General features: G+C 40.2%; 1 protein-coding gene across 1 annotated transcript in view; it reads left to right on the forward strand.

The window, feature by feature from the left end:
* CAP2 (cyclase associated actin cytoskeleton regulatory protein 2) overlaps positions 1-15,760 on the forward strand; it is a 136,242-nt gene that overhangs the window by 40,915 nt on the left and 79,567 nt on the right. The window contains exon 4 of the mRNA XM_006072506.4: positions 12,621-12,698. Within this exon, the coding sequence (XP_006072568.1) occupies positions 12,621-12,698 (78 nt within the window). The remainder of the gene's footprint in view (positions 1-12,620; positions 12,699-15,760) is intronic.

Genomic DNA, 15,760 nt, shown 5'->3' on the forward strand with positions numbered 1-15,760 from the left:
AAACTTTTCTACACATTCTATTGTTTGTGACCTGCTTGTTTCAACCATGTGTTCTGGGCCTCTTTCCATGTCAGTAAGTTGAAGTCTGTACTATCACTTTTAATGACTGCATAGTATTTCATTGCATGGTTGTACCATCATTGATGTAAACAATCAAAATCATAGGTGGAGGAAATAACATGTACAAGATGCAGAGCCCAGATGAGGTTGAGATGATTAAGGTGTGACTCTGAAAGGAAGTACACCTGGGCTCCACGATCGCCTCACCTGGGCTCTTCCCTGAAAGGATGGGCATCTAGTGGTATTTCAGTTCAGTTCAGTTGCTCAGTCGTGTCCGACTCTTTGAGACCCCATGGACTGCAGCACGCCAGGCTTCCCTGTCCATCACCAACTCCCGGAGCTTACTTAAACTCTTGTCCATCCAGTCGGTGGTATTTATAATCATTAAAAAAATTACTGACATTTGACTTTTTTCATTTTTTCCCTATTATAAATGAAGTTACAGTGCATATCCTTATACAAATACTATTCTATAATTGTACAATTATTTTCTCAAGGTAAAGTCCAAGGATTGGTACTGCTAGGTCAGTGACAAATGCTCCCTAATACTTACTGTTGTCCCCCCTACCACATCCTGCCCTTCCTGCCCACCATACACATTGTACTGATTCATACTCTCAGTGTCTAAAAGTGCTTTAGGCTGTTGCATGATAATTACAAACTAGCAAAATAAAAATTTTAGGGATACAATGCATGATTTGAATGCACATTATTATTCATGGAATTAATTGTTTAAAAAAACTTTGCCCTCTGTTACACTAGCAAGAAGATAAAAACAAAGCTATATGTCCCCCTGTATTTTTTTGCCAGAGAAGATCATTTATCAGTTCTACCTTTTATTTATTTGACATGGGATGAAGTTTGTTTAAATTGGTTCTCTGGGGCTGGATGGGACATGTTCTGGATGGGGTGTTACTTTAATGGAAACCGATAATGCAGCTGAGCTATGTAATAGAAGATTTCAGGCCTGAATGTAGAAAGGACATGTTGGAGCTGTTCCTTAGTGTCAGAACTGTGCACTGTGGCTGATGTAAACTACTTATGTGAGCTGGAAGTTGCCAAGGCAACAGTCCTATTAATGAAGAATGAACCTCTCTTATTATCAGTGCCTGGATGAATTTTTTTTTTTTTTTAATAAAATGTGCCTAGTAGTCTCACATTGACATTTTCAATCTACCTACTCATCTTTCCTTTCTAGGCTGCAAAACTATTTAGCTCTATTCAATAAGGATGCATTCTTTCTCTGCTAATGAAAGTGAAATCATTGGGGGGGAAAAAAAACAGTCAACTGTAAGGGCAGTAAAAATACTAATTTATAACAATTACCTAATATAAAATTATTGTCCTTTTGATATATGCTTTGGCTAAGGCAGAGCCTAAATTGACTGGGACTTGGTAGGTATTTGAGCAGGCCAGAGTCTTTAAATTAACTTGTCTTTATGATTTAATGGAGTGTTGCCAACATATTTATAAATAAGTGGAGTGTGACATTGCTTCTTCCTTCTCCTGGTCAGACTGTAAATTTAGACTCCATTTTACTGTGTGCACACTAGAAATTAAAAAAAAAAAAAAAAAAGCTGTGGTTGTCTTGAGCCAGAGAGCCATGTTAACGGGGATGATGATTAGAATGCCTGGGTACCAAGCATTGTGCTTCCTGAGGTCTAGAAAGAAGGAAATCATTTCTTCAAAAAAAGAATACATTCCTGGCCATCCAGTGGTTAAGACTCCACACCAGGATTGTGGGTTCAATCCCTGGTCAGGGAACTAAGATCCCAAATGCACGGCCAAAATAAAAAAAAGAATACATGCCCTTTTTTAATGAGAATACTTCTTGTGTTTTGTCAGGCTAACCAGATGAGGAACTTACCTTTCAGTTATGGTTGTTGGCAACCCATTCCTTTCAATGGAGCGTTTGTTGTCTGTTCCACCCAAATAGCAGCTTGTCGCCTGTTACAGTCATTAGTCATTCCCAGCTTGCTTCCCCTGAGAAGGTACTCAGAACTTTCTGATTATGAAATTAAATAATAAACTTTGATTGTGTTCTCATCACATCTTTGTGATAATTATTTTCTGATAGTAAAATTTAAATGTTTGAGGTAGAAATTTTGACAATAAATGTATGAAGAAGAACATTTTAAAAACCACTCTAAATCCCACTACTCAGTTAACTGCCACTGATGTCGTGGCATACTTACGTCACCAGGACATTGTTCAAAGTCCTCCTTGGTAAGATAGAATCCACACTGATCTGTGAGGGCCGTATGTATAAGGACAAGTGACACATACCAACGGAGAGACGGAGATGCTGACCAAAATTAAGGGGACAGTTGTAGTCTAAGCAAAACTTGGCCCTTCTGTGTCACTGTGGCAATTCCAGGGTCAACCACAAGTAGCGGTTAATCTGATTTCTCATTTCTTATCTCATTGGACTATATGGCTGACAAAACAGATTTTGCTGTCAGAACAAGTTTTAGCACAAGCATGCCTCCAATTTTCTTTGTTAATAGTAATCCTGGCTTGCTTCTTTGTGCCTTTCCTATTGGCATGTAGGGAAGAGAGAGCTGTTTCCCAAACATGCAAAATAGGCCAAAGTTCATGGGAACTAAAGATGTCATAGTGAAGAGACACTGTGTACTTGCATGTTTTATTCTTGGCAGTGATGGTATAAAGAGGCAGTTTGGGTGTTGCTTTAGTCCCCTTCAAGCATCCCCAGATAAATATGATAAAAATAACAATGATAAGCACAAAGAATAAAAGTCTCATGCACTGAGGATAAAAGCTTCTTTAGAGAACTTTGCTATTTTTAACAAACTGAAACAATCCAAGGAAAAATAGAGTGTTTATCATTGAGTCTCTTGGTGACCCCCTGTCAGCACAGTCCCACCATCCTTTCCACCAGATAATGCCCCTAAGCCCCTCTCGTATAGCTGTTCATAACCAGCCCCTACTCCGATTCCATAATCCAATGTGCATATATCACAAGGCAGGTAATGGGGAAATGCTCTGTCATCAGAAGGATGAAGCTGGGATGGAAGTTCCAAAATGTCTGAAGAAGGACATTTCAGTTTCTGGTTCTGCATGTAAAGAGCCTGGAAGTCACCACTCCATCCAAATAACAAGGAAAAAGCTGAACTCTGAAAAAGCAACTCTTGTTGGGTCCTTAAAGGAGGACACAGGGAAAACTGCTGTCCCTAAGACCAAAGAAACAGGTGAAGTTTGGGCTTAATGGAGCAGCGACTCATGAATGAAACTGTCAAGGGAACCAGTTGTTGTTCAGTCACTAAGTTGTACCTGACTCTTTGGGACCCCATGGACTGCAGCACACCAGGCTCCTCTGCCCTTCACTATCTCCTGGAATTTGCTCAAACTCATGTTCATTGAGTCAATGATGCTGTCCAACCATCTCATCCTCTACTGCCCTTTTCTCCTCCTGTCCACAATCCTTCCCAGCATCAAGGGCTTTTCCAAAGTGTCAGCTCTTCATATCAGGCGGCTAAAGTATTGGAGTATTTGTTGAGGTAGAAAAACCTGAATTATAATTGGCAAATTATTGGAAGCTCAATGCAGACAACTCAGAGTTAAGAACTCTGGGAGAACCCATTCATAGGCAGCCCCCACAATATTTTGAGATTTACCTCTAACAACTCAACTAGGTTCCCATAGTAAATCCTGGAGAAAAATCTGCTTGAGCTTTTGGCAGGTGGAGGGCAAAAAGAAGCATTTTGAAATAAGCCAGAGCACTGGGTTCTTAGTAAGGCCCTAGCATTACCCTATTACCAAAATAAAACAAAGACATTATAAGAAAACTACAGACCTATATTTCTGTGAACATAGATGCAGAAATCCTCAGCAAAATACTAATTAAATCTAAAAAAGTATAAAAAAGAATTATGTACCGTGATCAAGTTGGATTTTTTCCCCAAATATGCAAGGTTGGTTCAACATTCAAAAATCAATTCATGTAATCTGTCACATCAGCAGAAAAAGAAAAATCACATGATCATATCAATAGATGCAGGGAAAGCATTTGACAAAATCCAACACCTATTCCCTGGTGGCTCAGCGATAAATAACCTGCCTGCAATGCAGGATACTCAGGTTTGATCCCTGGCTCAGGAAGATCCCCTGGAGAAGGAAATGGCAACCCACTCCAGTAATCTTGCCTGGGAAATCCCATGGACAGAGGAGCCTCGAGGGCTACAGTCCCTGGGGTCACATAGAGTCAGACACGGCTGAGCAACTAACAACAATAACGAATTATTTGTTGGGAAGATCCGCTGGAGAAGGGTTGGACTACCCACTCCAGTATTCTTGGGCTTCCCTTCTGGCTCAGCTGGTAAAGAATCCACCTGCAATGTGAGAGACCTGGGTTTGATCCCTGGGTTGGGAATATCCCCTGGAGAAGGGAAAGGCTACCCACTCCAGTATTCTGGCCTGGAGAATTCCATAGACTGTATAGACCATCTTTTAGGACTTGAACTAGCTCAACTGGAATTCCATCACCTCCACTAGCGTTGTTCGTAGTGATGCTTCCTAAGGCCCACTTGACGTCACATTCCAGGATGTCTGGCTCTAGGTGAGTGATCACACCATCCTGATTATCTGGGTCGTGAAGATCTTTTTTGTATAGTTCTTCTGTGTGGAATTCTAGTTGAGCTATTTCAAATCCTAAAAGATGATGCTGTGAAAGTGCTGCACTCAATATGCCATCAAATTTGGAAAACTCAGCAGTGGCCACAGAACTGGAAAAGATCAGTTTTCATTCCAGTCCCTAAGAAAAGGAATCCCAAAGAATGCTCAAACTACCGCACAATTGCACTCATCTCACACACTAGCAAAGTAATGTTCAAAATTCTCCAAGCCAGGCTTCAACAAATACGTGAACCGTAAACTTCCAGATGTTCAAGCTGGTTTTAAAAAGGCAGAGGAACCAGAGATCAAATTGCCAACATCCACTGGATCATGGAAAAAGCATGAGAGTTCCAGAAAAACATCTATTTCTGCCTTATTGACTATGCCAAAGCCTTTGACTGTGTTGATCACAATAAACTGTGGAAAATTCTGAAAGAGACCACCTGACCTGCCTCTTGAGAAACCTATATGCAGTTAGAACTGGACATGGAACAACAGACTGGTTCCAAATGGGAAAAGGAGTACTTTAATGCTGTATATATTGTCTGTATATACAGACAATATATAAAATAAGCTGTATAATCCTGCTTATTTAACTTATATGCAGAGTACATCATGAGAAACACTGGGCTTGAGGAAGCACAAGCTGGAATCAAGATTGCCGGGAGAAGTATCAATAACCTCAGATATGCAGATGACACCACCCTATGGCAAAAAGTGAAGAAGAACTAAAGAGCCTCTTGATGAAAGTGAAGGAGGAGAGTGAAAAAGTTGGCTTAAAGCTCAACATTCAGAAAACTAAGATCATGGCATCTGGTCCCATCACTTCATGGGAAATAGATGGGGAAACAGTGGAAACAGTGGCTGACTTTATTTTTTTGGGCTCCAAAATCACTGCAGATGGTGACTGCAGCCATGAAATTAAAAGACATTTACTCCTTGGAAGAAAAGTTATGACCAACCTAGACAGCATATTGAAAAGCAGAGTCATTACTTTGCCAACAAAGGTCCATCTAGTCAAGGCTATGGTTTTTCCAGTAGTCATGTATGGATGTGAGAGTTGGACTATAAAGAAAGCTGAGAGCCGAAGAATTGATGCTTTTGAACTGTGGTGTTGGAGAAGGCTCTTGAGAGTCCCTTGGATTGCAAGGAGATCAGTCCTGGGTGTTCATTGGAAGGACTGATGTTGAAGCTGAAACTCCAATACTTTGGCCACCTGATGCAAAGAGCTGACTCATTTGAAAAAACCCTGATGCTGGGAAGGATTGAAGGCAGGAGGAGAAGGGGACGACAGAGAGTGAGATGGTTGGATGGCATCACCGACTCAATGGACATGAGTTTGAGTAAACTCCGGGAATTGGTGATGGACAGAGAGGCCTGGTGTGCTGCAGTCCACGGGGTTGCAAAGACTCAGACCCAACTGAGTGACTTTCACTTTCACTTTCAACACCTATCCATGATAAAAACTCCATACACTAGGACTAGAGGGAAACTTTCTCAGTTTAAAAGTTCCCCTCTAATCCTAGTTTATGAAGTTTTCTTACAATGACAAGAAACTGAGAACTAACATCATATTTAATGGTAAGAAAATCAGAGATCAGGTGAAAGGCAAGGATGTCCCCTCTCACCAATCATTTTCAACATCAAACTAGAAATTTTTGCTAATGCAAATAGGTGAGAAAAGGAATTAAAATGCGCCCCAACTGGGAAGGAAGATATAAAACTGTCTTTTATCACAGATGACATGACCTTCATCTATGTAGAAAGTTCAAAAGAATCAACAGAAACTCTCCTGAAACTTAATTAAGTGATTACAGCATGCAATATTTGTTAGAGAATTCATTAGAAATGTGAATTCTTGGGCCCACCCAAATCTACTGAATCTGAAACCCTGGGAGTGAATCGTGACAATCTCTGTTTTAACAGAGCCTCCTGGTGACTATGTGACTCAGCTGGTAAAGAACCTGCCAGCAATGTGGGAGACCTGTGTTCAGTCCCTGAATTGGGAAGATCCCCTGGAGAAGGGAAAGGCTACCCACTCCAGTAATCTTGCCTGGAGAATCCCATGGACAGGGGAGCCTGGGGGGCTACAGTCCATGGGGTCGCAAAGAGTCGGACATGACTGAATGACTTTCACTTTCACATTCTTTCACCAGGTGACTATAATGCAAACTTAATGCAAACCAGTGGAGAAATGCTGTGTCAGCCTTCTTCATGGCTCTTTATGTCAATCCAGACAGCTTTGATAACCTGACTTTGTAGGGTTGGTGCTTGTGTTCATGTCTATAAGATTAAGCATCTTCAATATTGTTTGAAGCAAAATCGTGAAGTGGGTGAAACTTGGCTTTGGCTTCCTATCACTTCTTTTTGTCAGCTCATCTTCCTGCCTTGCTTTCATCTGTCAGGTTCTCTTTTACCTTTTTGTTGGATGAAACTCAAGAGACTTCACTGTTAGGATAGATTAAAGGATCCTAAGGAATCAGATCTAAAAACACAGCACCTCTAATTATAAAATACGGGACTTTGGCAGACTTGTTGGGGAGGAATGCGAAGGTGGTGTTGATAGTGACCTTCCCAGAGCCCCCACATTGCCCCTGATGAGCAGATGCCCATTCCCTTGACCTTCAGTCAGAGAAAGAGGACCCCCTTCCCTTTGCTGTCTGGTTCCCAAAAAGAGGACTGATACAGTCATAAGATCTGGAAATATCTTCAGCACAGGCATCCTAGCTGGATGCTTTTTGCATCTCCTCCAAGTCTTCCCTGTGCCCTTTCTCCCAGTTGCACCTTGCTCATTTTATCACCCACATGGTGCTTTGTGGCCTATAGATTTCCCAATGAAACTTTAATGGGTGTCCAGAGACCAATTGGGCTTCCCTGGGGAGCCAGTTCTCTCTCAGGGGAATTAAATGAAAATAAGTCATATTAACTGGTGTCTGTTTATCCCGAGGCTTGCTTTAAACTGATGACTGAAATTCATTCTCCTACTCTTTCCCCTCAGACCACAGGTCAAGATCATACCCCAACCTGTCTGTCCAAGAATTCTAGTCACCTAAGTGAAAATTGATAGAATTCAAGCAAAATGCACAACTTTGTCTCTTACCAACACTGTCCCTTTCCTCTCTGCACACACGTGCTCACAGGCAGATAGATGCGCATGTATACCCACAAAGGTCACTGAGGCGCTCCGAGCCTGGCACATGTGTGATGAACAAACTCAGCAAAAACCCTCAATTATTTGTCGTTACTGAAAATCCCTACGTTGGACTTTTTCTTTCACAATGTTTTGAACGGCCTGAGTGAGCCAAATTCTTCCTTTCAAGTTATCAGAACTCAGCAGGTTCAGAGGAATTGTTACTGATGCTGTCTGGTTGAGGGGACTCATGGAACTTTCCAGAAGAAAGAAGCAGGTAGATCAGAATGCCTCAAAGATGGAATAAAAATTCTTTGAAATGTGAATGGACTAGATTAAAAATGAATGTAGTTTAGAGTCTGCTAGTCACGCCCAGAGTTCCAGGGAGCCGGAAGAAGTACACAGCTGAATCCTCAGAAAGATTTGTCTACATCAAGGGAGAGTGGAAGCAGATAGCTAAATATTCAGCCTTTCTGTCCTCCAACCTCCACCGCTGTTGCTGAGTGAAAGGCCATGTGGGGGGAGAGACTAATTAATGAAATTGGCCATCTTCACCTAATCAGACCTGCCAGAAAATTGTTCTGTTAACAAAGAGCTAAATGTTGTTGCTCAGGAAAGTAAAAAAGGGCAATGATTGTGTTCATCTTAGGATAACTACAAAAATATTGTTAATGCCATCTCTGAGCTGCAGTTTTAACTGTAGAAGTCAGGCAATCCCAAATTGCTGTTCCCACAGCAACTATGATTCAGATGACTCCACAAGGCTTGTCATAGATGAGGACCATACTTCTGTATCATCACTGTGGGACAAGTGCAGTTCTTTTATTTATGTCTAAGCCATGGAAAGTTTTATTTCATAAGCTTCTATTTGGAAATGTGGTTATTAGAGACTGACAAAAGTCCTTCTGAACCACTGAAAATAAATGTTTTGATGTATAGATAAGCATTCATGCTACTCTTGAGCTTCATGTTCAGGAGGTCATAATGGTCTCCAGGACAGTAAAATTTGAAAATCCTCTATTTCCCTAAGGAATATCCCAAATTTGAGATTTTTTGAGCAACATAATCCCAGCACTCAGGCTGCCAGGACAAAGAGGAGATGGTGTACTCCAAAAAGGAAAATATACCCTCATTTAAATATTCATAAGATTTAATCTGTTATGTTTATGATGATGAATTTGTCATTCTAAATGTAAATGATCTACAAATCTTGGTTTTATTTTAAGCATTTTCTTGTCAGTAAGAGGGAAAAAAAAAACCCTTGGATGAGAAATGAGAAAAGTTAAGCATTCCCTTTTCCTGTCTCCTATTCCATCAGGCCCTAGAAGATTAGGAAGAACACTTTTGCTTAAAGTGGAAAATAAACCAGTCTCCAGTAAGGTGGCAAAATGCTCAAGGAATCACCCACAGGGTTACTAGAAATAGTGTGTCAGAGAGGAACAGAGCAGGCAAAGGAAAGTTCATTGTCTCAGAGGAAATGAGACAATGAACAGAAACAGATTTCTCACTATGGCTTAATTAGAGTGTAACTTAGACTCTTAAAACTTAATAAGAGTATTAGCATATTTTTCGGAGAAGGCAATGGCACCCCACTCCAGTACTCTTGCCTGGAAAATCCCATGGACACAGGAGCCTGGTAGGCTACAGTCCATGGGGTCGCTAAGAGTCGGACACAACTGAGCGACTTCACTTTCACTTTTCACTTTCATGCATTGGAGAAGGAAATGGCAACCCACTCCAGTGTTCTTGCCTGGAGAATCCCAGGGACGGAGGAGCCTGGTGGGCTGCTGTCCATGGGGTCGCACAGAGTCAGACATGACTGAAGCAATGCAGCAGCAGCAGCAGCATGTTTTTAAAATATTTTTCAGGGGCTTCCCAGATGGCGCGGTGGTAAAGAATTCACCTGCTAGTGCAGGAGATGCAAGAGACACAGGTTCAATCCTTATGTCGGAAAGATCCCCTGGAGAAGGAAATAGCAACCTGCTGCAGTTTTCTTGCCTGGAAAATTCCATGGACAGAGGAGTCAGGTGGGTTACATTCTGTGGAGTTGTAATGAGTTGGACATGACTGAGTGAGCACACAGCATAGCTTAAGGTGATAGAACAGTAAGAATGAAATACAAAGGGAAATTGAAGTCTAAGGAATCAAAATCAAAAACAACATTAATACAGAAATGAAATATAAATTAGAAATGTTAATGTATACGAGACCCTACTGAATATCCATTTATCAGCAATAGAGAAAAGTATTTACAGATGACAGATAAGGAAATGAAAGGCAGAGAGAATCTAAAAGGTATGAAATCATTCAAATATTATACAGTATGAAAATAATTGTTGGAACCCCTGAGTAGAAAATCTAACAAATGGAACAAAACATATTTTGAAAGGCAAAGTTATGTAAGAAAATTTACCATAAATGAAAGGACCAAATCTATTCCAAGAAATATAACACAGAATGTTCAAAATCCAGACATAACTTAGTTAAGTTGTTAAGCTTCAAGGATAAAGAAATAATTCTTCAGGTATCAGAAGAGAAAAGTCAGTTTCCTACAAAGGAGAAAAAAGTCAAGCTGGCTTAGATTTGTACATTGCCACATTCACTGCTATCCTTTCTGCACATGGTGAGAGAGAAAGACCCAAGGATGTTATATCTAGCCAAGATGTTGTTAAAATATATAGACAACAGGGAGATATGCTTCAGACTGAAGAACTTAAGCAACTTAAAAAAAAAAAAATCAAAACTCAGAAATGGAGACATCATAGTAGAACAACTGGTGAGAACCACTGGGTATGTCTAAATGTAGAAGTAATTCTCAGTAGCTATGGGATTAGCATTACAGTAAGAATAATAACTAAAACAAAATGAAAAATGGAGACCAGAGGTAGAAAGAAGTGGGAAAGGCCTGTGTTCTTGTCTTTCCCAATGAGGAGTCAATTAGTATCATCTAAAATTACATTATGTCATTTAAAATATAAATACATAAGTATTCCAGTCTCTTAATATTTTATATTTTTATCTTAGAATGATCATTTGTGTGCATGCTCAGTTGCTAAGTTGTGTCCAACTCTTTGCAACCCCGTGGACTGTAGCCTCCAGGCTCCTCTGTCCATGGAATTCTCCAGGCAAGAATACTGGGGTGGGTTGCCATTTCCTTCTTCAGGGGATCTTTCCAACCCAGCGATCAAACCTGCATCTCCCACATTGACAGGCGGGTTCTTTATCACTGAGCCACCAGGGAAGTCCAGAATGATCATTTAGATCATTTAGAATGATGCATAATAATTATAGTGCAGAAACTTTTACTTGAAGCTTATCAGTTCTTTCTGTTTCATCTTTAATATTCAATTATAATGAAAATTTATACTTTCATTTTAAAAAATAGCACTTAGGATATGGTCCCATTTTACCAATGTCTGTCTGCGTATGGATTTTTAAAGATGGATGCTGTGATGTTCATCTTGTATTAATAATGATTATTTCTAGGTTATGAGGTATTTTTAAAAATTTTTTAATCTTTGTAACATGGTATTTAAACAAATATTCTGAATCATTGTGCTTTGTCTTATGAAAACAACTGTATGACTTTTCTTAAAAACTAATTGTGTGTGATATAAACATTTGGAATTATTTTCTTCTTGATACTCTTCTGTAACTTTTTGAATTTAAAAAAATTAAAGAATTAATCAACTAGTTAAGAGTGAGTAGATGGTAAGGATAAGAGAATATGGTGCCACGTATTTGAAGACATTCCCACCTGCTCAACTCCTTTCAGGGTGTTGAGTCCAGGTAGACCTGAAGTCTCCTCTAGAGCCATCTAACTGAACAGTTGTAGCAACTCCTATTGCTCGGTGAGCATATCTTAAATATTTATTTTTGTTTATTTGTTTGGCTGTACCAGGTCTTAGTTGCAATATGCAAATCTTCAGTTGCAGCATGGGAACTAGATGTGGGATCTAGCTCCCCAAGCAGGGATCAAACCTGAATCTTCTGCATTGGGAGCACAGAGTCTTAGCCACTGGGCCATCAGGAAAGTCCCAGGTGACCGTATCTTTACGGGGATAGCTTAAGGGACAGTTTTCTTTCCATTATCAAGTATAGAAAAAATCAGAGTGTGAAAGAGGATAGCAGAGACACCCTTTGGAAAATAGTTACACTTTGGGGCTCAAAATTTTTTTAATAGCTTCATTGAGATATACTTCACATATCATAACATTCACTCTTTTAAAGTATATGATTTGGTGATCCTCAGTATATTTACCACATTGTGAAACCATCACCACTGTCTAATTCTGGAACATTTTCATTGCCCCCGAAAGAAGCTCCATACTCATTAGCAGTCACTGCCCATTCCTCCCTCCCGCCAGCCCCTGGCAACCACTAATCTACTTTCTCTCTGTAGATGTGCTTATTCTGGACATTTCATATAAATGGAATCATACAAATGTGGTCTTTTGTGACTGGCTTCATTCACTCAGCATAATGTTTTCAAGGTTCCCCCCATGTTGTAGCATGGATCAGCACTTCATTTCTTTCTATTGCAGAGTAATATTCCATTGTTATGGATATATAACATTTTGTTTATCCATTCATCAGTTGATGGACATTCTGGTTCTTTCTGCTCTCTGGCTATTATGAATAATGATGCTGTGAGCATTTATTTACAAGTTTTTTGTGTGGACAGGCATTTTCATTTTTCTTGGCTATATACCTAGAGATGGGACTGCTGGATCATATGGTAAGTCTCTCTGCAGGCACTCACACAATTAAACTGTTCCCTTTTTGTTTTTGTTCCCAGGCAGAAATGGTGCATAGTGCTTTCCAGGCCCAGAGAGCTTTCCTTCTGATGGCCTCTCAGTACCAACAACCCCAAGAGGTAAGAGTATATCCTGAGAACCGAGGGTGCCCGGGGAATGGGCAGTGAAAGATAGAAAACAGGCAAGCAACAGAACCAGTTACTGTGAGACACGTTCCGAAAATGAGATGTATAGGACTGAAAGTTCTGCCTCTAATCCACATTATAGTACAAAACATTTCTTAGGCCTTTACAGTCTTATTATGACCAAATTTATACTGTGACATTCGACATCACCTATTTAAAGGGTCAGTTTATCTATGTCGCCTGTATTCTATTCGTTTTTACTAGTCTCACAAGCAATTTGTAATTAAGGGAGTATTTACTACTAATTTTTAGTTCATACTTTGTGCTTCTTTGTTATCAAAAACTGCTAGATTGCTGCTTCTCAAACTCTAATCTTCATCCGAGTCAGTCTGGATTCAATGATTTGTTAAAGTGCAGAGTCTGGGTTGTAGGTCTAGAATAGAGCCCTGGAGTCCGTAGTTCTAACAAGCTCTCGGTGATGCTGATGCTGCTGGTCTGTTGCTACATTTTGAGCAGCAAGACTCAGGCATCCCCACCTGAAATGCCCACCAGCACAAAATCCTTTCGTAGACAAATACCAAGCTCATGTTCTTTTTACCTATCGTGTCTATATCAAAGCAGGCTGTTATGCTGCATTAACAAACATTTCGCAAAATCTTAGTGATTTACAGCCCTGATTGACAGTGATGACATCCAACTCCAAATTTCCTGTCTCATTTTGGACTAAGACACATGGTTCTTATATTCTCTATTACAAAGGATTTCAAATTTTTCAACCTTGATCTATAGGAAAAAAAGTCGGAGAAGGCAATGGCACCCCACTCCAGTACTCTTGCCTGGAAAATCCCATGGACAGAGGAGCCTGGTAGGCTGCAGTCCATGGGGTCGCTGAGGGTCGGACACGACTGAGCGACTTCACTTTCACTTTTCACTTTCATGCATTGGAAAAGGCAATGGCAACCCACTCCAGTGTTCTTGCCTGGAGAATCCCAGGGATGGGGGAAAGCTGCCGTCTATGGGGTCGCACAGAGTCGGACACGACTGAAGCGACTTAGCAGCAGCAGCATAGGAAAAAGCATATTTTATTTCACCATCCAGTTGCACAAAACAACAGTTGTAATGTGCATTTCATTATGATGTATTTCACATAGTCCATTCTATTGCTCTGTTCTTTTCTTCTTTTTCAAAGATTGTCACCCACTGAATTGATTTCATGATGTACTTATGAGTCATCCCATCTTGCACCTTGCAAGCACCCCTCTTGTCTTACAGACATATTACAGTGATCCTGATATAGAACAACTTGTGAAACATGTGCAGAACATCTCATGCTTTTCTTCTCTCCCCTTGTTGTAATTTATAAAAATGATCTTTGGGCAAAAGATTGTTCTAATCTTTACAGTATTGTTGCTAAGAATTCTAGTGACACAGAAGAGCAAATACTGAACAATTCCGCTTATATGAGGGATCTTAATTAGTCATACTCGCAGAGACAGAAAGTAGAATGGTGATTACCAGGAGCTGTGGGGAGAAATAGATTGTTGTTGAATGGATAGATGGTTTCCCTTTTGCAAGATGAGAAAGTTCTGGAGATCTGTTTCATAACAGTGTGCATATACTGAACACTGTTGAACTGTGCACTTAAAAAAAGGCATATATAAGAAGCCTTTTTGGGTATTACAGACCAGGTGCTGCCAAACTATGGCCCATGGCTCAGATGCCTGCTTTTTTGAATTAAATATTACTAGAACATGAAAAAAAAAAAAGAACTCTAGTGACAATTTATCAAGCCCATCTTTTCCCAGTTGATAGAAGGAGTCTCACATAAAAAATGGCCAAGAAACCCCTTTTCTATATGTGTAGAATTTTGGTGCATTCAGCTCTTCACTGGGTCTAGGGAAAATAGGATATTTCTAATTTGCGAGCATGAAAAATGAAGTTCAGTGATACATTTTAATGCCCTGGCCATGGAATCTAGACCTGGGCCCATTACTTTACTCACCATCCAAAGTTCTCTTCATGGATACTACACATAAAAAGAGCTGCAATGCATAGTCATTTATAAGAGTTATGTGGTAAAATAAAACTGTAGAAAAATTTTATAGTTAATAGAGAGAGGTGAAACAAGTGCTGTTGGCATGGAGACATCTCCCATCACCTGGGAGAGATGTGGAAGATGATCTTTAATCATCGCTACCGTTTGTTGTCGTTCATTTGCTCAGTCATGTCTTACTCTGCGGTTCCATCGACTGCGGCGTGCCATGCTTTCCTGTCCTTCACTATCTGCCGGAGTTTGCTCAAATTCATGTCAGTTGAGTTGATGATGCCATCCAACCATCTCACCCTCTATAACCCCCTTCTCCTCCTACCATCAATCTTTCCCAGCATCAGGGTCTTTTCTAATGAGTCGGCCCTTTGCATCAGGTGGCCAAAGTATCGGAGCTTCAGTATCAGTCCTTCCAATGAATGTTCAGGGTTGATTTCCTTTAGGATTGATTGGTTTGGTCTTGCAGTCCAAGGGTCTCTCAACAGCCCCACAGTTCGAAAGCATCAATTCTTCAGCTCAGCCTTCTTTATGGTCCAACTCTTACATCCATACATGACTAGTGGAAAAACCATAGCTTTGATTATATGGATCTTTGTCAGCAAAATGATGTCTCTGCTTTTGAATATGCTGTCTAGGTTTGTCATAGCTTTTCTTCCAAGAAGCAAGTGTCTTCTAATTTGTTGGCTGCAGTCACCATCTGCAGTGATTTTGGAGCCCAAGACAATAAAATCTGTCACTGCTTCCACTTTTCTGCCTTCTATTTGCCATGAAGTGATGGGACTGGATGCCATGATCTTTTTTTCTTAATGTTGAGTTTCAAGCCAGCTTTTTTTACTTTCCTCTTTCACCCCTATCAAGAGGCTGTTTAGTTCCTCTTCACTTTCTAAGTTAAATAAACAGGAAAGAAACAATATACAGTCTCATCATACTCCTTTCCCATTTGAACTAGTCCACTGTTCCATGTTCAGTTCTAACTGTTGCTTCTTGACCCACATGTGTGTTTCTCAGG

This window comes from Bubalus bubalis, chromosome 2 (genome assembly GCF_019923935.1).
Source record: "Bubalus bubalis isolate 160015118507 breed Murrah chromosome 2, NDDB_SH_1, whole genome shotgun sequence".
NCBI lineage: Eukaryota > Metazoa > Chordata > Mammalia > Artiodactyla > Bovidae > Bubalus > Bubalus bubalis.